General features: G+C 42.1%; 1 protein-coding gene across 5 annotated transcripts in view; it reads right to left on the minus strand.

Annotated features, from left to right (window-relative positions):
* Positions 1 to 23033, minus strand: part of Lrrc28 (leucine rich repeat containing 28) — a 118003-nt gene that overhangs the window by 72268 nt on the left and 22702 nt on the right. For 4 of the 5 annotated variants that reach the window (XM_087569735.1, XM_087569746.1, NM_001108486.1 and 1 more), the window contains 2 exon segments: positions 18012 to 18049; positions 16977 to 17114 (listed from right to left, as the gene is read on the minus strand). In XM_087569735.1, the coding sequence (XP_087425861.1) occupies positions 16977 to 17114; positions 18012 to 18049 (176 nt within the window). 5 annotated transcript variants of the gene reach the window in all.

Consider the following 23033-nt stretch of genomic DNA (forward strand, 5'->3'; position numbering starts at 1 on the left):
ACATGGGTGTGTGTGGCAGCAGCTCAGCTGCGTTCCTTTAAATAGTCAGGGATTTGTGAAGTGCAGAGCTCATGTAACTTAAGCTGTGTTTTCCTCAAATCCCCAAGCGTCCATTTGCTTAAGAAACCCACGCTTCCTGGCTGGGTGCCTGCATACCAAACCTGCCAGGTCTTGAATAGTTTTCGTTCTGTTACTAAGTTAGGAAACTAAAGTAGGCAATGTCTGGGCCAACGACGAACTGAAAGGCTCAGCATCATTCGCCTGCATGGCTTCTTAAGAGCCAGATCATTAGGAGATATTTAATTTTTAATTAGAGATACCAAAGTAATTTAGCCTAATAAGGAGCAATACTAGAAATAATTAAATGAAGACAAAAAGAAAAGAAAGGGGAAAAAAAGAGAGAAAAATCCAAGTATTTAACAGTGTTCTTTGGAAACAACCTTCATTCCGGAGTTGGAAATAAACCAGCACTTGAAGCTCAAAGACTCAATGGCGGATGCTAAAATGTGTTTCCAAAGCAGTGGAGAGACAGGTGAAGTTCATCACAGCTTTACAAAGACAAGCAGAAAAAGGGGGGGGGGGTGTAGAATTTAGCTTAGAGCAGCCAGGGAGGCTTGAAAAACACAGAATGATTTCAAGAAAATGATCACTTTATATATGACAAAAATATGAAGGGAAGATATATAATTTTCTTCATTCCCAACTTTACTGGTCTAATTAGCATATCACAAGGTTTTAAAAAGGAAAATAGTTATTAATTAGCATTCCTTAAACTACTTTAAAGTCATCTTTATATTTTCTCAAAAACTAATGCCTGAATTCTGAAGGTGTTTGGGAGATTTTTAGTTCCAAGAACATCCAAAAAACATTTCCCTTATAAACACTGTTAAACATTCATAAATTTCAGAGCCTTGTTTATTATGACTTTAGTTCTGTGAAATAAAAAAAAGTTAAGTGTGTATTTGTTATGTAGTCCATTTTGCATGGTTTATGTATTTAAAACCAAATTTAGAAATTACAGAAGCTTGACAACATTTGAATGTGGTAAGATGCCCTGAAAGACTAGTCACTATGAACACTTTGGATCCACCTTCTAGCACAAAGCCAGTCGGACAACGATTCCTGATGTTTTAGCATGACATCTACCAGAATTTCAAAATGGACTGAGATGACCCAGCATGACCTCTTGTTGCAACACTCTGCTATCATGCCTACAATGTGGCCATCCATAAAAAGCAAAGCAGGCCCATGCGAAGGGGCTGGGCCATCCCTCTCACATCTGTGCTGTTCTCAGACCTAGAGGTATAAGACTGGGTCAGACCTCCCTACTGGAGTAGATTACTACTCCATCCATGTCCCTGTGCTAGTAAGAAAAGCGGTGCTGTTGTGCAGGCACAAGAAAATAAGAGAAGCTGGATCCAATGTTTAGATTACTATAACCAAGAAATAGATTGGGTATTAAAATTATAGGGGATAGTGTAATGGTCTCTGTCAACCACTTTGATAAAAGGTCATTTAGGTCCTAAGCCTCCTAGTCACATGAACTACTCCTATGCAGAGAACTCCTATGCACATGAAGAACCATGTGAATGAATTCAGTGTCAGGAAAGGAAAAATGTGGGGCCAGAGATAGCTGAGCCGCCAAGAGCATTTGCTGCTCCTCCAGAGGACAGGGTTTCAGTTCACAATGCTCTATAATTCACCTTCCAGGAGATCCAAAGCCCTCTTGGCTTCTGGGGCACCAGGCACACACATGCGCACTACACACATACAGGCAAACACTCACACACAAAAAATAAAAATAAACCCTAAGAAGAGGCAAGGATGTCAACAGAAATCCAAAAAGAAGAAAGTTGGACTTTCACTGCCTCCGCTATAGTTACCAGGGCACAAGGCAACAAAAGGTAACGGAGCAACTTCTCCTCAACAGCATGAGCTGGACACTAAAACGCCATGTTAAAAACAGAGCAAAAGCAAAAACTCTCAACCTTTACTAGAGCATGCACAACAGTTAACAACAGCATGCATGGATTACAGACATAGATGATAGAGACAAAACTACGCTAGGACTTACAAAATGGGGTATTCTGTGACCCAGAGTTTGGCAAACATTTCTTAACTATAACATCAATAATAATATCAATAATATCAAAATAGAAACTTGGTAAATTTGGCATCATTACACTTTTAAATGTCTGCTCTTTTAAAAACCATCATTAAAATATAAACAAAAACCACAATAGACTAAGTAAAAAAAAAAACCATTTCCAGGTCATCCATCTGACAAAAGCAAGAATATGGACTCTTTAATAAGCATTTTAGTTTTTGCAGACTGTGAACAGCTCTGTCTCAGCACAGACAGACACGGATGACTGTACGTATAAGAATGGGTGTGGCCGTGCTCCAGCAAAGCTTTATTTACAAGCTCAGATTTGGTCTCATCCTCCAGGCTGATTTGGATTCTAGGAAAGCTACTTTACAACTTCACACTGCAGATAGCTGACGGCAATATACGATCTTCTTTGTTGACAGGCATGTGTGTGTTTTACCTCTGGTGGGAGGGTGGCCCTTTGGTCCTGAGGAGAAAGCCAGCTCTGGTGCTTTATACCTAATTTTAATATTACTCATCTCAAGTTTGTCCATTTTGTGGATTTTCCTTTGAAATACTTAACATCTTACCAACTTTCTTATTAGTGAGCTAAATAAAAGTTTTATCACATTTAAAGCCTATGCTATGTGAGAACCACAAGCTTAGCTTCTTTTTTTTAAATGATGTTCTAAAACCCAAATGAATACAGAACCATTCAGAATATACAAAGAAACTTACAATGCAACAATGAAGACCAGAGCCAACTCGGGGCCATGAGAACGCTCAGAGATAAAGTGCTCCTGGGCATGCAGGTGGGCGTGGCACCTCACCTGAATCCATCCTAAGCAGACAGATATCTGGAACAAACTGGCTAGTGAGACTGGCCACAGCCAGAAGCTCTGGATTCCACCGAGAGCCTCTTCCTCAAAGACAGAGTGACTAAGGAATACTTCTAATAGCAAGATTAAGACTCCACATGCATGTAAAGAAGAAAAATTATTTAAAAAAACAATTTATGGTTAAATATATGAAATACTTTACCAAATAAATGGCAAACATATAAACTATATTAACCTTTAGGTAATAAAATGCAAATCAGAGCCTGAAAAAGATGCTACTACGTGGCCAGTAGAACAATAAGAGAAGATTGAGAGTACGAAATGCTAACAAGAATAAGAAAGAACCAGAACCTTCAACACGCTATCAGGTATGCAAACAGTACAACCACTTTGCAAATATAGTACAGAATTTTCCTCTAGTTAAAAGTCCATATAACCTAGCAAGGCTACTCAGGTATCTGTGGGAGAGAAAGGAAAACACATGTCCACAAAAACCTTGTGTACAAATGTTCATAGCAACATTACTCAGAACATTACTCAGTGGAAACCACTGAGTTATCAATCAACTTATGGATAAACAAAACACGGCCCGTCCATACTGTAAAAATACTACTGTGAAGTAAAACTCCTCTTTCATGAGATGGTGTACATGCAAAAACATAGTCCTGAGTGAATCAGACATGGAAAGGCCGCATGGCTCCATGCAGGGGCGACCGAGAAAGTCAAACCTGCAGACAGAATGCACGGCCAGGGCCACTCAGGGTGGGAGGTGCCTGGGAGCAAACAGGCCACGGAACTTGAAACTGATGGAGATGTGTCAACTCACGGTGCGGAGGATTCCTAGTCTGCGCACTTTAAAAACGTATCAGCTGCAGGTTTAAAATGGTGTGTTTTACAGTACATAAATGATACTTCAAGTTCTTGAAATCAGTAGGAAAAAAGTTTTAATTACTAACTCATGCCAGGAACGAAATTACTGGTATTGTCATAAAGTTTAACAACATATTACTAAAAAGACTGTTCAGTGCCTTGTACAGAGAGAACGACTGTACAGATGACAAACTGTAAATTAACTATAGAGAATATGCTGGGAATAGAAGATCAGGATTTCAGTTCTTGTTGTGCTACTCATAATAAATTTAGAAGTAGTTCTAATCTAAGCTACGGACAGGAAACAGACTTATTTAAGCACCACAGTTTACTGTATCTTTTAGGAACGCAGCAATTTTTCAAATTTCATTTTATGTCATGGATGTTGAATTGTAGTAAGAGTTAAAATCTCCCTACCACATAGGAAAAATAAAAGCAGAAATGAAAAAACATTAATTTGGGTTGGGGGAGGAAGTGCCAGGAATTGAAACCACATGCTAAACAAACATTCTACATTTCCAGCCCCAAGTCACATTAATTTTATAGTCATTTATTTTTTTTAACATTTATAGTACATAAAGTTCCACGGAATTCCAAGTACGGGAAACTTAAATGGCTCCATGGATAAATCTCAGAAGCAGTATAACTGTCCATCCAATGCAAAGCAACAGCAGGAGAGGAAGCAAAACAGCCATGACACTTTAGAAGAGAATCTAGACAAAGTACTAGGAAGCACTGATTCCTCAAACTGGTTTATTGATACTGAGTCACAAAGCAAAAATGGTTAAAACATCACTTTTTCTTTTTACTTAAAATTAGTACTCTATAGTCTATATTTAATGTCTCACTAAACACCATATATATTTATTATAGGTACATATGCCACCATCACTACTGTCTAACATGCACGCATGCACGCACACACACGGTACTTGGTTCTTTTAAACGTTTTAAAGTGTGTGGGCCCCTGTTCCCCAGCATATAGCCATACATCCAGCAGTCAGAGGTCAACTTGAGGGCACCAGTTCTGTCACTGTACCAGGTGGATCCTGCAGACTGGACTCAGGCTATCAAGGTTGGTAGCAAGCATCCTTCCGTGTGTGCGGAGTCATGTTACCAGGCTTGCTATCTGATTCCTAGATAGTTGATAATTGAGAGATTTGCCCTATGTAAACTTCAGCTTTCATAATGTCCAGAATCTCATCACTCACAGTGAAGTTCAGAAATCTACCTCTGAGCAAGTCTTCCTCCTCTCCTCAAGCCACAGAAAAATGTCACCAAAGAGGTCTGTGCCATCCGCTGTGGTGAAATAACACTGGAGAAAAACAACTCAAAGGAAACAGCCTTGTTCAAGCCACGGTATTAGAAGCCTCACTACACCGTGGCCATGCGGCTCAGCTATGTCTGTGCCATGGCCAGCCAGGCACATGGAGGAAGCATGCAGTAGACAAAGCTGCTCCCCTTATGGCGGCTGGGACAAGACATGCCTCCAGCAACTTTCTTCCTCCAAGTAGGCCAGGTCTCCTCAGGTTTCTACTGCCTCCCAAGAGAACCGCCAGCTGGAGGCCAAATCCTCAGCCCATGAAACTGTGGGGGACATTCCAAACCCGAACCATAGCAAGATGGCCGGCTTTAACTCTCTTCAAACTGTATGAAAAGCAGGGATGTGAGCAGATTGGGGAAAGGAGCAGAGGGAATGCATGACTAACTCACAGTATCTGTCACCTGCATGTAAGGACACTCATCTCTACAGCCTCTCCTCACTGATGAAGCCAAGAGTCTTGACACCAAGGTGGGGGGGGGGTTGTTTGTTTTTTGTTTTTGTCTTTTTAATCCACAAACAAATGAACAGAGAAAACTGAGTCTGCTGTAAAATCAAAGCATCTGAGGAAATGGTGGTTTAAAAGATTAAACAGAGCCGCAAACGCCAACTGTTCTGCACATGGGGAGGGCTGTTAACAAGCAACATCAAACTGTAGTCCTTTAACGGCTTCTTCTCATTACATCGGCTGCTTGGCAAATGGGAAGGCTTTTCATTCATTAAAGCAGTCATTAACCATAAAATCACTTACAGAGTTGACAATCAGATTTCAATTAAAACCTTTAATAGGGTTAAGACCCAATTTGCAGATGAAATAAAGCAACACTTATGCTTCAAATAATACGGTCAAATAATAAATGAAATACAAACTTTACTGCTTTACATACTAGAACATTTCTTCTAAAGATATAGTTTTGCACTTCAGTGATAATGTTTAATATCAAACTCACTTTGGCGATGTCACTAACAGTAGTATATTGGTATCAAGGCAGAAAAATCAACTTCAGCTGTTACAAAGTAACTATGTATCTAGGTTTTATTCCTTGTTAATAAAATGAAGTAGCTGAAGGGACAAAGGGTTTCTCCTGCTCACAATTCCAGGTTAGAGTCCACAGTGCAGGAAGCCAAGGCAGCAGGAAGGAACTTGAAGCAGTGAGTCATCCACAGTGAAAGGCACAGCAATGCACCACAGCATGCGTGTGTGCCTGCTAGTGCTCTGCTAACCGTCACAGTGCGTGGAGCCCCCTCTACCCAGTTAACGTAATCAAGATAAACCCCAAACCAACTTAATCTAGATAATCCTTCATGGAGACTGTCTTCCCAGGTAATACAGACTGTGTCAAGTTGACAAACTATCACAATATGAAAATAAAATTCTTGTTTATATGTCAAAATAAGCTTTGTTCTCCGAGCTTGGTTAATATATGCAATGCATCAAACACTACCAACAGAAAAACTGTGTTTAATATCTGAAAGTTTTTTATAATAAAAAATGATACAAGTTCTGCCAAAATGTCCAAAGACTGATAGAAACTGCTCCATGCTACCTCTAAAATACTGAAAGCTGATTTAGATACAAAAAGAATTGAACAGGCTGTACCTACGAAAACACATTTTATTAGTCCTCAAGAAAGTTCACCCCAGAAGATTAAGAACGGATCTATATTCTTCGGGCTGTTAAAAAAATATTCTGACTTGTTGGTCTTCAGCATTAAAAAATGATTATAAACTCAGGACAGGCTTCTGTCATAGCAAACACAGTCTCTCTTACGGTTTTACTAAGGAAACTTCAAGTCTGAGGGACTTGGAAGCACTGCATGATGCACACAAGAGGTGGCCACGCTTCTGCAAACTACTCACACGCCAGCTTGGTCCCTGAGGTTGGACCTGACTTCTTCATCTCCCTTCGCTGACCTTGGAGGCATCACTGTGGCTCCCACATGGCGTCAAGCCTGAGGAAGGCCTGGTGTAACAACTGCGTGTGGATAGAGCGAGCCCTGAGCACTGAGCTCATCCATGGGTCTCCATGATACGAGCTGCTGTGCCACTTCACAGAGGAATGGCCATGAGCGTGACATCAGTGTGCCTTGGCCAGCAGCAAGGCAGGTCAGCAGCAAGGCAGAGGCAGCAAGTCTCAGGCACCAACTTTACTTCTCTTGGTTTTTAAATTATTTTAAAAAATGCTGTCACAATGACCTTTATTTTGTTCAGACATTTGGCAAGTTTTCCATTTCCCTTCACACCTTTCCTAAAAAGGAATATTTTCTGTATTCCACACTGAGAAGGATTCACAATCCAGAAAATAAAACATTTTTCTTCCCTTAGAAGAATTTTAATGGACATTTTTAATCCTCTGCTATTGGCCAAATTGTCAAAGTTTATAAAAGTATATAAATAAAATTTAAAAGCCACAGTTTCATGCTTTTCTGAAAAAGTTATGTGCTTCATTTAATCCAGTATACTAAGATAATTTTATATAAACACCTAAATAAAAATTTGCATAAAGTTACTTCTATCCAGTTATGCTATGAGGTATTTGCTATTGAAGCAATGACGACCATACACTGTAAGTCTACAATGGCCACTCAAAGCACAAGCTCTCAGTGTGACCTACGCCGGACACATTGCTAGGTGGTCACTCTGGCAAGCTGGGGGAGACTGCCAGCTGCTGCCCCTTCTCCTGCTACTGTGGAAATAGGAACTTTTCCTCAGCTCTCTACTTAAAAAACAACTAGCTATCATAACATACCCAGTTCCTCTCTCTCTCTCCTGTCTACCCAGTCTCTTCTTTAGAAGAGTCCATTCTGCACTGTCACACCCACAACCCTACCAGAGTTGATCTAATGCGCATGTTTGGTTAAGCGACAGAAACAGTAGCCTCCCAAGTCAGCTGTGCAGCATTGCCCATTTACACAGTGCTGGTGACACTGGAGGAGCCCTTTACTGGGGAACCATTTCTCAGCTGTGTTTTCAACAACAAAGGGATGGGAGGAGGAAGACCATTACGTGCGAGGGTACAGTTTACGTAAGGAGAGCAGTATGGAGTAAAGAGAGTAGATCACTGGGGCACAGCAGGCACACTACCGAACTTGGTGTTTTGAGATTTCAAAATGCTGTCTTTGAGTTGATTGCTAAGAAGCTGAAAGATGAGCTCGATGAGATAGATAATGAAGGAACCCAGTGTTCATTCCTCAGCCACCTAACAATCTTAGAAAAGTTAATTAGTGCAGGGAATCAGAGCCCATGCAACCAGAGTTAAAACTGCAGGGTGGAAGCCAGACCTCTAAAGACTCGTAGCACCTGCTCCATGTGTCAGCCTGTGCCACAGTTGGTTACTCTGTGTCAATAAAATTCCACAAACAGAGGTAGCAAGCGACAGGGAGCCCAGAGGGTTGAGCACTGGGCCTTCTGCAAAAGGCTGATCCTCTCCCTCCACAGAGACCAGTGAACAGAGCTTGAAGCAGCTTGGGTACCAACACGATCACCCTAAGAAGTGGTACTAAGCCTCAGCTCAGTGAAGCAACAGGGGCAACAGGAAGAAAATAAGTTTAAGGAAAAAAAAATCACATTTGAAGGATGATTTTGAAGGAAAAAATTCCACTGGTTACATGAAGGGCACAGCTGTGTACTGGTTACATCAAAAACAGAGCTGTCTGCCTGTGCTGCCTATGTGAAGGACACAGCTGTGTGGCTCCATGAAAAACACAGCTCTGTGTGCTGGTTACATGAAGGGCACAGCTCTGTGCTCGCACATACTTTCAGCCACTAAAGTACAATCCGTTCATGGTTTTAATTTGAGCGAAAAAGCCCTTCCTTTTTTGGTATGCAAAACAGCTTTTCAAGGATTAAAGCATTAAAAAAAAAAAGCCTGATTCATAAACCAGATGTGAACCATATCTTTTCAGGCTCCTGGTCGCTTTCTGTTGTTTGTCACAGTAACCTTCTCCCATGGGAGTTGGAGGGAACTGATGGTGACAATAGTACCACACCATGTTGCCTGGAGGGTTAGCTATTCTGTTTTGTCTAATATCATTGGCCTTTGTGGTCTTTACACAATACAGTATTTGTCAAGTACACCTGCACTGATGGGGCTCTTCCCAATAATATTTATTGTAGTTGTGTAGTATTTCTCTTCACAAGATATATGACTTTTTATCATCAAGTCAGAAAAACCATCCAGAGGATATTAGTTTAGATTTGTTAAGAAGCAAATAACGTTATAGTTTTGATGCAGTGAACATAGAAAAGTAATAGTTTTTAAAGTGTTACACACTTAAGAATACAGATTGAAAGTAAAAAATTCAAACAATATTGCACAGAAATTTTGATAGCAGGCCTGGAGAGAAACTGAAAAGGAACTCACTTCCTACTAAACCACAATAACTAATCAAACGGCATCAGTGGGGACAGCGGTCTTGAAACAAAGAACATGCACCACTAAACTACGATCCTTGAAGCAAGGGAAAGGAGAGGTGAGGCCCATGGTGGGCCTGGCTTTTGCCAGGCAGCAATGCTCTAGGCCGTGGAAGAAGAAAAAGAAACACAAACAGCCCAGAATCACGGAGCTGGAGAGGCGGAGCTACGGGCAAACGAAATGCCTGGGAAATGCGGAAAGGGGACCTAAGAAGAAAACCTGCAATAAAGGTGAGAAATGGGCCAGGGTCTCAACACTCGCGCCTGTCAAATTTCATGTAGAAACCGATTCACCAATGTGATGGCACCAGAAAGGGAGCCTTCAGAAGACACTAGCTTTGGAGGACGAGGGCCTCACGAAGGGCTCAGACCTCAGAGACCCTTGCTCTTCAATCAAGTAAAGGTGGTGAGAAGACGCCACTCTGCCTGCAGACTAGGAAGCTGCCTTCCACAGACACTGGATCCGCAGCACTTGGATTTTAGACTTGACAGCCTCCAGAACCACAAGAGACAAACGTGTTGCTTATCAACCATGGCAGTTTTCCCTATAGCATCCCCACGGACTAAAGGAGAGATGCAGAAGAGTAGGCTGCAGAGCAGTCGGGAGTAGAAGACCGGCTGATTCCGGCCACCCAATTATTACTGCAAAGGGTTTAAAAAAAGTGGCATCCAATGCTGTCTGACTAGACTTAGGGCCCATTCAACAGGAGGGAAATCGTGTGTGTCCTGAGATCTGGTCAGCTTTTCAGAGCTACTGAGGTCATGGACCTTGGAAAAGACTCTACCACTACCACTTTATGAGACCAGCATAATCCTGTACACTACATTCCACATCTTGACCTTATATCCAAAGGTAAGTGTAGCTGCTGAGAAGGCTAGGCTGATTCCACGACAGACTTCAATTGGCAGATAAGAAGACTAGGCCTAAGAACTGGGCAAGTGCTGACAAGTCAATTACTATTAGAAAAAAACACATGCTCCAGCCTTTATGCCCCAATAATGGTTCTCCAATGCCTAGAGATAGAGTAAGATAAAGCTCATCTACCCAAGAATTCCCCTAATGTGCTTTTAATCGAGCCTCACTTGGTTATCTCTTTGTTTTGGTAGTAGGAGACCCCAGCATGCCGAACTTCTGCAAAATAAAACACTCTTCATTTACACACTATTTGAGTCCAGGGTATCACTCTTCAGTGAATCATGAACCCTTACACTACTATCAAAGAAGCTCCTTTTTACAGTAAGTAGAAACCATCACAGAAAACCACAAGTGGATACAATACAGAGACCAACACATCCTGGGGATCCCAGCCCAACAGACACATCTACATAACAACTGTATGGATGGCTCAGGGAACATCAAAGAAGAGGGAGCAGAAGTACTGTAAGAACCATACTACCATAAAGCCAGCTCCTCCTAGAAAAGGCTGCAGAGACAAGATGTGAACAAAGGCAATATCCATGGACGTGTTCACGGGGTCTCACCACAGACAAAGAACTACAGGCAACTAATGACCACCGAGAGAAGGAGAATGAGCCCCTCTTGAGAATGAGGCCTCCCCCTTCTGTTTGTCAACCTTGAAACCACAAGCATATCATCAACAAAAGGGGGCTACTGGCTATGTATATATGTGTGTGCAGTCATGTATACGAGAGAGAGAGAGAGAGAGAGAGAGAGAGAGAGAGAGAGAGAGAGAGAGAGATTAAAAATCAAGGAAAAAGAGACTCCCTGGAGAGGGGACAGAGGCAGGGATGAGGAAAGGATGGGGGAAAAGTGATACAATTCTATTTCAGATAAAACATTAAATAAACAATTTGTCAACAGCAAAACAAAAATTCTAGTGATATGTAGAAAAATACAAACCAATTTAACATGTACCAGGTTCCACAAAGAGAACACGATGCAGAAAAACATTTGAAGAAATGACAGGCAACTTTCAATGCAGGAAAACAAAGGACAGAGAGAATTATTTTTAAAGCATACACCAAGACAAACTAAAGATAATGAGATCTACCTCCCTACAGCAACAGTGAAGGCCAACAGAGGTTTGGGAGCAGCGACATAAACAACAGACTTTTACCACACACAATGGAGGGCAGACAAATGGGAAGTCACCCTTAAAGAAAGAAGTCTAGCCAACTCAGAATTCCGCAGCCAGAAAAATCAAAGATAACTTTTCACTAAAATAAAAGCAAACAAACCCCCAAGACAGCCCCTGTCCCTGTGTAGAACTGCAATACAAGGAATATTGGAGGAAGTGCTTCGAGTTCCTAGAGAAAAGAATGAAAGGCCTGCATGCATTTTAATCTACAGAGAAAAAGTGCATGACTCAGAGCACCAAGGACAGCCCTACATCGAACTATGCTACTATAGGTTGCCTGGACATAACAGCAGTGTCTCGAGTATTAAGGGTGCATAGAGAAAAGCAATCACAGGAACTAAAATGCAACACTGAAACACGTGCAGCTAATCCAAAAGAAAATGGACAGGACACACAGAACCACGCCCTATGGTGGCCAGTTGTGGGAAGGGCAACTTCAAAATAGAGACACTTGGATGGCAAGATGGCTCACTGGGTGAAGGTGCTTGCCAGCAAGTCTGCTGACATGAATTTGATGTCCAAGATCCACAAGTGGAAGGAAAGAACCAACTTCCTCAAATTGTCCTCTGACCATCATACATGTGCTTTGGCAAGTGCACACGCACATGTGCGCGCGTGCGCGCGTACTCGAGCGGACACATACACACACACACACCGTTAAAAGGTTTTAAAGAAAATAGAAATTTAAAAATTTGAGCTAGAGAGATGGCTCAGCAGCTAAAGGCATGTAGTGCTCTTACAAAGGATCCAAGTTCAATTCCCGGCATGCATAACTAGGTAGCTTACAATTATGCCATCATCTATAACTCTAGCTCTAGGGTCTGACATCCTCTTCTGACTCCATTGGCACTCGCAATCATAAGGTCACACCCTCAGACACACACATGTACACTAAACTCCAAAATAAAATTAGGAAGGGGTTGGAGGGGTAGTTCAGCAGTTATAACCAAAGGACCTGCAGTCTAGCCTCAGCAGTCACATTGCAACTCACAGCCGTAATTCCAGTCCTAGGAGATTCCATGCCTTCTTATGGTTTTCACAGTCATGACATACATGTGGAGAATACATGGAGGCAAAACACCCATGCACATGAAATTACAAAGAAAGAGAAAAAGATAAAAATAGAAAAGTCATAAGAGATCATCATTCTCCTGTAATAACCAACACAACTGGATATGCCATATAATCACAGTTCCTAAAATGCATTGGCCAAGAGGTCATAATTATCTATCCTAAGCCTACTTCAATAAGTGAAAAACCCAGGTTAAAAGAAAAGAGATTCTCAGTTGCTATACCCTGACTGAAAGAAAGGGAAGAAAAGGAATCTGCCCTAGACAAAAGCTAAGGAGCAATCAGTCCAGCTGTGAAAAGTAGCACACACACACACACACACACACACACATATGCACATATGCTGATGCAATTTTCCCAAGGTACTTGAGGCATTCAGCTAGGGAAAATGGGGGATGGAGATAATAAGAAAGCCAAGATAAATTTCTGGGAGGCAAGAAGTCTTTAGAGTACAGAGAAGCAAATAAGGCCACAGTGGGATGACAGGAAGAACTCTCATGGGATGGGGCCAGGGACAGCACTGGTGAAGGAAATCTCTCAGCAGTTGAAAAAGCCAGTCACCAGCATGTAAAAAGGAAGCTGTCTCCTGCAAATCAGAGGAAAGGTTCTAAATACCTGTAAACACACGGGAAGGCACTAGTCACTCTCAGGCAGGAGGAAAATACAAACTAAATTCAAAATGGAGGGACTATTTTTAAACCCAGTAGCATTGCTAAAACTAAGCAGGAGAACAGACAGGACCACACTAGGAGGCGGGGCCAGGAGCCTCCTACATACTCCCAAGGGTGAGAACTGATGGTCACTCCGACAGCTGCTAGGAAGGGTCTGATGAAATAAAAACGGCATGTCCACAAAAAGCCTTGTTCCACTGTGTTTTATTAGCTCTATCAGATGAACATCAACATTTGAAAAGTCTATAGGCTCGTCAAGAGGAACTGAGTACTATGTGATGGAATACTGCTTGGAAATGAAAATTAGTACTGATATTTGCAACAGCATGGACGCTACTCAAACCATTCTCAGTGAGAGAAGTCACATACAGGGAGCACACTTTAGAGTGAGAGAGGGTGACAGTATGTGCTATGGAAACAGAAAGAACTACTCAGAGGGGAGGAAGGAGACAAGTCAAGTGGGAGGCAGAGGGCAGGGGCAATAAAAACAATATGATCTATATGAAGGAAATACCTCAATCAACCCGTGACTAACTAAAAAAGTCACAACAAAGTCTGCTATTTTGTGTAATTAATGTGCCGATGTACGTTAATTTGCATAATGTAGGGCAGATGAGATGGCTCAGCGCTGAGTGGCTGCCGCAAAGGTCTGATACCTGGAGTCTATCCCTGCAATGCACATAAGAGGTCAGGACAGACTGACTTACAAAGTTGTCCCAACTTCCACACATGCGTCATGGCAGACCCCACATACCCACACATCATAGTCTCACACATCATGATCACACATATCATCACATATATTGATGATAAAAATATTTAAGTAGACTTCATTCATAGAAATACACATATGCATAGTAATAACATGTCCGTGTTTTTAATTTACAAAAGAAACACAAGGAACATGGAGCATAGCTTTATTGACATTCCATTCACTGCACTCTGTCAAGTGGGACCAAAAAGACATCGTACAGAGGGACGGCAGGCATATCATAAATGGTGAAGCAGTGACAGAAAATGCCCCAGTCCACACAAGGACGTGCTAGCAATGATGCTATGACCAGCTTCCCAACCACTCACGGGACAGTGTGGCACACAACAGGCTGCAGGGCTGAGTGACAGGATCAGTGTGCCCCCACACCTCACACAGCAGCCTGAGCCTTGGAGGCACTGGCTCTGTGCAGCAGTTGGCTGCAGCTCACAGACACCACCCAGCTAGAACCAGCTCAAGTAGAACGCCTGTGACACTCAAGAACAGAGCCGGGAGGCAGGGTACTGAAGGAAAGCAAGACCTCAACCCTGGATGCCTAATGTCCTCCTTCCTTTTACTCTACTATATATGTCTGACCTAGCACCTGAGAAGATACCACAAAACAGTGCAAAATCCAGAAAATAAGGCAAATCAACTCCCACATTCCCCCGCCTCCCACACCATCTCTTCCAAACTTCCTAGGAGAACAGTGCTCCTGTGTCTTCCAGGCGCCCGCAACTGGAGAAGCCGGGTGCTGAGCAAATGCAAAGGCACACGGCAGAGAACAGCAGTGCTCTGCAGTCCACTAGAGAACGAGCTCTTAGAACCACCTTCTAGTTACCCTGTAAGGCACGGGTAAGGTTCAGAAACTGATAGAACACTGGGCCCCACAGCAAGCAATCTGGACATGTCGAAACGGACTGCGTCCACTCTTAAAAGTGTTCTTGAGAGCTCCCACTCTTAGAGCCAGGCTTTCATATGTGTCCTGTGCGAATTTATATCCTGAATGCTTTTCATATTTCAATTAACGGCTATGACATGTTTTCAAAGGTTTTTTGAAGCATGGGCACATGAGCATACACACAAGCATACACACAAGCATACACACAATCGCGGGCACACACACACACACACGGCACACACACACACACACACACACACACACACACACACACACACACACAGAGGCATACAGCAGCCCATGTGCATACACACACAAGACAGAAAACCATCACAGTAAAATGGGAAGCCTTTTGAGAGAACACAGCACACAAATCAGCTACGTAACAGGATGGACTGACTATGTAGGAGGGGCTACCGGCACATACAGGCTACTGTCTATAGCTGCCCAAGGACAACAGGGGAGACCCTGCCCTTCTTTTCTTTATACTATGTCTCAACAGCCAAACAGCAGGGAGATGTTTAGACTTGTCCCCAACACAATCAAATATGTGAAATGACCTCACAATGCGATGTACACCTGTGAGGCAAGGAAGCAAGAAGGCCTGTCCAGAACTTCACAGGATGCCTTAGAAGAAAGGCACCTACACCAGGTGTGGTGGTGTATACCTGTCTTCTCAGTACTCAGGAGGCAGAGACAGGCAGAGCTACACAGGAAGTTTCAGGACAGCCAGGGCTACACAGTGAGTGAGACCCTGTCTCAAAACAAAACAAACGACCTACTCATGGTTCATCTAAAAGCTTCTATTCAAGACACACAGTTGCTACAGAATAAAATATCACTCAAACAAGGACAGCCAAGTGCGTACAACAGAAACAAAGCCTGAATTCCTGTGGAACAGAAGTGTAGATAAAACAAGTTATGCGAAAGCAGTCAGGAAATAAATACCTTCAGTGGTTATTAAGAGGCAGCCAAATGATGTTAGAAAAACACCATTCCACTTCTGGGAATGCACCGGACGGAAATGACCACATTCCACCACAAAATGTGATACACGCAAAGAACAAAGAGCAGAACACCCAGAAGGAACAACGTGCTGTGTCCTCAGATGTATATAAGCAGGGTTTGCAAACTGTGTTACATTCACGCACTTCATTCTTTTGTTCTGAATTTTGAGACAGCGCCTCTTGTACCTTAGGCTAGCCTTGAACCCACCAAGTAGCAGAGGCCAACCTTGAACTTCTGATCCTCCTGAATTACCACATCTGGTTTGTATGGTGCTAGACACTAGATCCAGGGCTTCATACACGCTAGGCAAGCACTCTACCAACTGAGGTACATTCCCAGCTCCCTATTACATATGTGTTAGTGTCAAATATGAAATCTTCTATCCCGGTTGCTACACTTTCTTGGCAGTCTTCAAAAGAGCATCTAACTCTCTGGCTATTTAAAAAGAGAAACTTGAAAGCTGAAATGATCAAACACCGCAAAAGTAGTCACATGATAAATTCTGAAAATCATGTTCTTCACTGACTTGAAAGTTTCTGCATTGAACATAGTTGGAAGCAGTGACTCATTATATGAGGTTAAATATTATTTAACCTCTTAATTAATACTATTTTTACAAAAGACACCTTAAGAATCCAAATTTACTCACATTCTTTGATGCGAAATTCACAACCAAAAGCTCTTCACACAAACACCTTGCCCAGCAGTGACAAGAGTGATGAGCAGACACTCATCATAATGCACCCACTCCAAAACAGAGACACTAACTATCTATCCTCTAACATTTACGCCAGGAGAATGCTTGGTCAGGTTTCACCTACAGTCCTTTGTTTCATCCTCAAACAAACAGGTACATCCCAATACATTCATACGCCCACTGCTGGTGTGCACGGTGCTAAAAACAGATTCCTGACACACAAGAAGCTATACAGACAGGGATTACCTGGAGGTAGGAATTGTAGCTGGTTATTAGCCAATCGAAGATGACGTAACGCTCTCAGACGACCAATCTCTGGGCAAACGATCTCTAAGGCATTGTCACTGAGATCCAGACACTGGAGTTTCACAAGGGACCCGATGGCTTCAGAGAGAAAAGGGAGAGGCAGAATGAGTGTGACTCAGTGCTCCTGGATGGATGCTTCACTCTTGACTCGTCTCTCTCTCACATGACTTGAAAACAAAGTCGTGAAAGTGGAAAGTATTTCTACCGTGAGATAAAATTAACTTAAGAACAAGTAAAATCAGTAAAGCAGTGGGGGGAATCTGTGACTAAATAAAGAATTCAAAGATGAACCCAGCTGGGGTGGTCCTGGGAGGCTGAGGCAGGAGAGTAGAGTTTGAGGCCAGCAGGGAGACAAAGGAGCCCGTCTCAGAGAGCATCACTGAGAGCAGGGCCTGGAAAGTGGCTCAGCTGCTTAAGTGCTTGTCTTGCCAGCAAGGAGACCTGAGCTCAGTCCCCAGAACCCCAGGTTTAAAAAGCTCTAGCAGAACATGCTTGTAACACAGAGCTAGAGACACAGAGGCAGGGTCCAGGGGCTGGTGGGGTGTGTTCCAGACCAAGGGGAGATTTCCCTCAAAAGACATCTGAGGAACATGTTACAAAGTAGTCCTCTGCAGTCCTCTGCCACCCTCTCCCCACACACTCCCTCCCCACCCCCCCCACAAAAATGTCAAAGAATATATTATTTTCTATGTAACTCAATTCCTAGTTAGTGCACTTAGTACTTATCTTACTGCTTCCCAAGAGCAGTTTGTCTAATAATTTTCCTGGCCATTTTGGACTTCTCCATTTCCTCTTTCTTAACTGCATTCACATTTTAAAGTACATAAACTGAAAGTCCTTTAAATTAAAATTCCCTAACTCGCCAACCAAACTAGGTATAAGGAGCTATAGATGCAACAGGGTCAGGGCTCATCTACTCATAAAGCAAAATATAAATGACACTGTTTCCAAACTAAGAAGTAGCAGTGTGCTTACCTTCTGGAACCACAACTATGTTATTCGAGTGAAGGTACCTGTGGCACAAGGAGGGAAAGTTGCTGCTGTTATTGTTTGCCAGATAATCAGCTAATACAAGCTGTTTGAAAACTCATCAAAATATAGGCAGAAGTTCCTTTCATACCTCAATGTTAACACAAAACTCACAGACATAATAGCTAATACTTTGAGAGTAATATGCTGAATCACGAATATTAAATCTTATCTTCTGATTTAGTCATTTTAAAATCATTAATATATAAAAATCATATGATATTTAACCTCATTAAGAAATTACTAATTCTACAGGCTGGAGAGTTGGGCTCGGAGGTTAAGAGCACAGGTTGCTTTTCCAGAGGTCCCCAGTTCAATTCCCAGCAACTATGTAATGTCTCATAACCATCTTTAATTAGATTTAGGGCCCTCTTTTTGTGTGTAGGCATACATGTAGGCAGAACACTGTACACATAGTAAATAAATAAATCTTTAAAAAAATTACTAGTTCATTTAAATTATTTAGGTTTTCAGGAATACATTTCCTGTGTAAAGAAAAAATCAATACCTATTGTGTAAAAGGAGATATCAGTTTTAGTTTCTAAAGGGTAAAAGTGCAATAAAGATAGTTCTAGGGCTCAGGCAGCCATTAAGAGCACTTGTTCTTTCAGAGTCTCAGCACCCACTTGGTGGCGCCTCGCCATCCATAATCCCAGTTCCAGGGAACAAAACACCCTTTTCTTCACTACACAGGCTAGGTATGCACATAGTACATACATACTTGCAGGGAAAATACTCAGACAAAATCATCTTTAAAAAGAAAAAACTCTTAAAGATCTCTCTAGTAGGCGTGTTTACTGTAACCCAAGAATAGAGATTAAATGTTTACTAATGTGTCCGTAGATACACTCAGATGCCAACGAGGCACAGACATTTGCCGTCTCAGCAACAGACATCTTTAAAAAGACCTGCAAGTCCAGGCTAGTCTAAGTCATTAACCCTTCCCCACTGAAGCATCTCTGGCACACTCTGGTGGGCACTCCAGGTACCACTGAAACCAGGTCTTCAGAGCCAAATGTCATGACTGCCAGAGATCAGACAGTAAAAATAAAATCAGTAATAAAACTTATTTTCTTGTGAGGCAAGATAACCCCATTTTAGAACACTTGGTTTTCAAACCAGTCAATTTATTATAAGTTAAAAACAAATCCCCAAAGTATTTAAAATATAACTGAGAAATTTTCTTTTGCATTTTGATTACATTTTGTGAATGATAAAATGTCAGTAAGTACAGAATGATAAAAGCAACAAATTTGTGAAGCCTTTTCTATGCCAAATTAAACCAGTTTTGCAGAGGATGTTAGCCTGTGAGCTTTGAAATCAGCTAAGACAGACACATTCGATGTAAGAACTTTTCCTCCCAATACCTAAGGGCTTTTCACTAATGATTCTAAGGCTTGAAACTAGTTTTTCAAAAGTTGCTGTGAAGAGAAGTGACCAGGTTGTCTGACCAGCTCACATGCTCAGAATCCTCAGGAGAACACAATAAAGTCCACAGAGGAGAGAGACAAGCACCCCTGCTATGCCATTTGGCCAACAAGCATTTCTCTCCTTCCTTCCCTGTTCCAACATCGCTACTAACTGACCAAAGAGAGACTGAGCCTAGAGCCAGTCAGTCAAGCAAAAAACCTTCTCTTCTGTCAAAAATGGATGCCTAGTACTGGCTTCTGTGTTTGCCAGGCAGCAAGCCTTCGCTTGATAACCATGTGATACAATTTAACCAAGTGTACACTCTAAAAACAGACGTCATTTTTTACTTTGTATATATGAATTGATTACACATTACTCAATACTTTGGGATGCATTCTTGTTAAAGGTCATTTGTGCCAAAAGACCGTAAAGAAATGTGCGGGCACACTCGCTACAGTATGTAAATATGTATTTACTGTACAGAAAAACCAGATGCCACCACATAAAAATAGAAGCAGAGCTGAGTTTTAAAAACTACTTCAATAAAATACTTGTCTGGAGTTCTACCTACGAAAATGTTCAAGCCAAAATATGTACTGGAGTACCCACTACTATAACTGAGACTTAGCATCACATTTCAATACACTACTGTGTCTACACTATAATAAAGATGCTAGATAGCCCTACAGTGTTCCTGACCCTAACTACACATTGGAACTATCCGAGTCTCCAAAAGGCCATCCATCTGTGCACTAAGTACAACACAATCCCAATTCCACCAATAATTTTAGGACACAACCAAATGAGAATCCACTTGGCACAGGCAGCAAGCCCCTTTAATAACTGGGTGACAAGTCTACCAGAGCACCCCACTGTCTTTACTGCACCCTCACAGTTATGTGACCACAGGAGCACGGTGGCCTGTGTCTGGGGGACTAGAGGACGGACGGCATAGAGCTCTTAGATGGTGTTATGGGATGTGGTGAGAGGTCAGAGAACATGCCTGCTGTTGGGTAGCTGCAGGACATTGTGACCACAGGCTTGAGATCTTTAATTTTACCACTTATTTTAAAATTTCAGGGTAACTGAAATGTTTCAAAGTAGCTAGCTTTTATCACATTTTGCTGAAAATACTGCAGGAAATTAAATTCATGCTAGTACAAATACCACTTAAGAATACAGTCACTTTGGCAAATGGTTTGGTCTTTTTGTCTTATTTTTTAACAAACAGAAACAAAGTTTTACTCAATATGTTAGTGTCAAGTTCCTAGTGTTGACAAATGTCCATGGAACTCATGTTAACCACAGGGGAGGCTTGGGAGGGGCGTACCAGAGCACGCTGTGCTAGCTTCCCAGCTTCCCTGTAACTGTGACACATTCTACAGCGAAAGGCCATCTTCTCAACGGAAGGAACAGGACTTCCACTTCTAGACACAATGAGTAACAAGGACCAGACTGACCTGCCTGTCATAAACAAGGGAAATCCAGATGGGATCTAGGAAACAGCTATTTTCAGACAGTGCCAGAAGGTGACGAAGACTATGTTTCTTAAAAACCTAGCAAGGCAAGCCACATCATCCCCTAACTGTAGGGAGAATCTGAACTATGGCATAGGAAGAAAATTCCTAGGTTATGGAGCCTCTATCAGGACTGACACAGCTAGCAGCCAAGGGGAAAGACTTCAGGAGACAACGGAACCACCCCAACTCCACTCCCACCCTCCACCCTAGAAAACAGCTTCAAAAACTTGAAAGATCTAGTAACTCTTTGCTAAATCCAATAAAATGCACATGTATAAGAGAAACTGTGGGCAAGACAAAACAGAAAACAAACAAAATCCAAAACCAATACAACAGACAAAACAGGAGAAAAGCTATCTTCTCAACAGTGTCCAACTCTCTGCACCGAGAGGCACAGCCCTGCTCTTACCCGGGCCATCCACAGAGACCCTAGACAGCTGAGGCCTTTGCAAGAGAGCTAACTATCCTTAGACCTACATTTGCTCCTATTCTAAGCAACCCAAACAAGAACCAACCACATATAAGCAACCCATCAAAACCAGAAAGAAAAGAAAATGCATTACTATGAAAGCTTTACAAAATTCACCATCCAGTGAGGAAAAGAACTCCAAACTGGAAGAAAAAAAATCAATACAAATTAACCCCACTAGCAAATAATTAGCAAATAAGGACATTTAAATATTTATAAAGATCACAGTCAGGTAGTTAGATAAAAATTATGAACATTGTAAGAACTATAAAATTTATCTAGAGATCAAAGATACCTATATAGAACATGAAAATATATGTAAAATTACTGGGTGGAATTAACATAGTAACTGACCTCAAGGGAAGAAAAATACAGTTTATCAAAACTGAAGCACAAGAAAGATACTGAAAAAGAACTGCCCTGTCCATTATGGGATGTATTTGACAGTCTGATGAGCAGGCAAGAGTCTCAAAGGCCAGGGCCGAAGATCAAGCAGAGGGATAAAAACATGTGCTACAACAATGTCCGGGGTCATCCCAAGAAAACAGTGAACCCCAGAAGGTCAGAACACCCAAAAAACCCAAGAGAATCGAGATCTAATCCCTACAAGGAGGAGTAAATGCCAGGGCTCCTGGACTGAGCAGCGGCAATCCTGTGGAAGGCAGAGAACTCAATCAGCAGAGTCCTGAGGACCACCCCAGGACCATCGCCACAAAAACAAGTTAGTTTAATTTTAAAAGGAAACTCTTCAGACTAGATCAAGAAGACAAAATAATCCATCATACATACAAAGAAATAGATAGGAGAGCAAAAGACGTGTCCTGAGGAACTGCAAACCTCCCAATGCTGAAGGACAGACATACTAACAACCGAGATCCCTACCCTGGAAGAAAAACACTGAAGAATTCAGGATGGACTAAAACAACAAAAGCATGAGTCTCGGGCTTCCACACTTGAGACCAAAGCATCATATGTAAAAGCAAAATGGATGCACTAGGGTTCATCAAAGCAGACAATTTTACTGTGCAAAAGAACAGAAGAAGGATGAAGAGATGAGCTGTGTCCTAGAAGAAAGTATGTGCAACACCAGACACATACTTTATACAGAAGATTGTATACTGTAGACTACATCGGAAACCATTAGAAGCTATGTATAAAAACTGACGTAAGACACAGATGATAGACAGGTGCATGAAGAGGTTCAGCATTAGAGACACACAAGGGAAGCCACACTGATAGAGACCATGGTCACATCAGAATGGCTGTGATGAGAAACAGTGACAGCAGAGGGAAGAGGGAAGCCATGCTGGGTGAGATGGCTAATCTTCACAGTCAATTTCACCTAAGATCCCCCTAGAGACTGCAGAATGCCTCCTGATGTGCCTGTGAGGGAGGGCATTTCCAGTGAGAACTAACTGCAGAGAAAGTTATGCTTTGAATGAGTGGTGCCATCTCGTGGGCTGGGCCTGGACTGACTGAAGGTCTCATCCCCTTTCTCTGCCTCCTGCCTGCACCGTGTGACAGCTGCCTTTGCCAGCTCCAGTGCAGAGCTAGCCTTCCCATCTTCCC

This window comes from Rattus norvegicus, chromosome 1 (assembly GCF_021556685.1).
Source record: "Rattus norvegicus strain SHRSP/BbbUtx chromosome 1, alternate assembly SHRSP_T2T, whole genome shotgun sequence".
Lineage (NCBI taxonomy): Eukaryota > Metazoa > Chordata > Mammalia > Rodentia > Muridae > Rattus > Rattus norvegicus.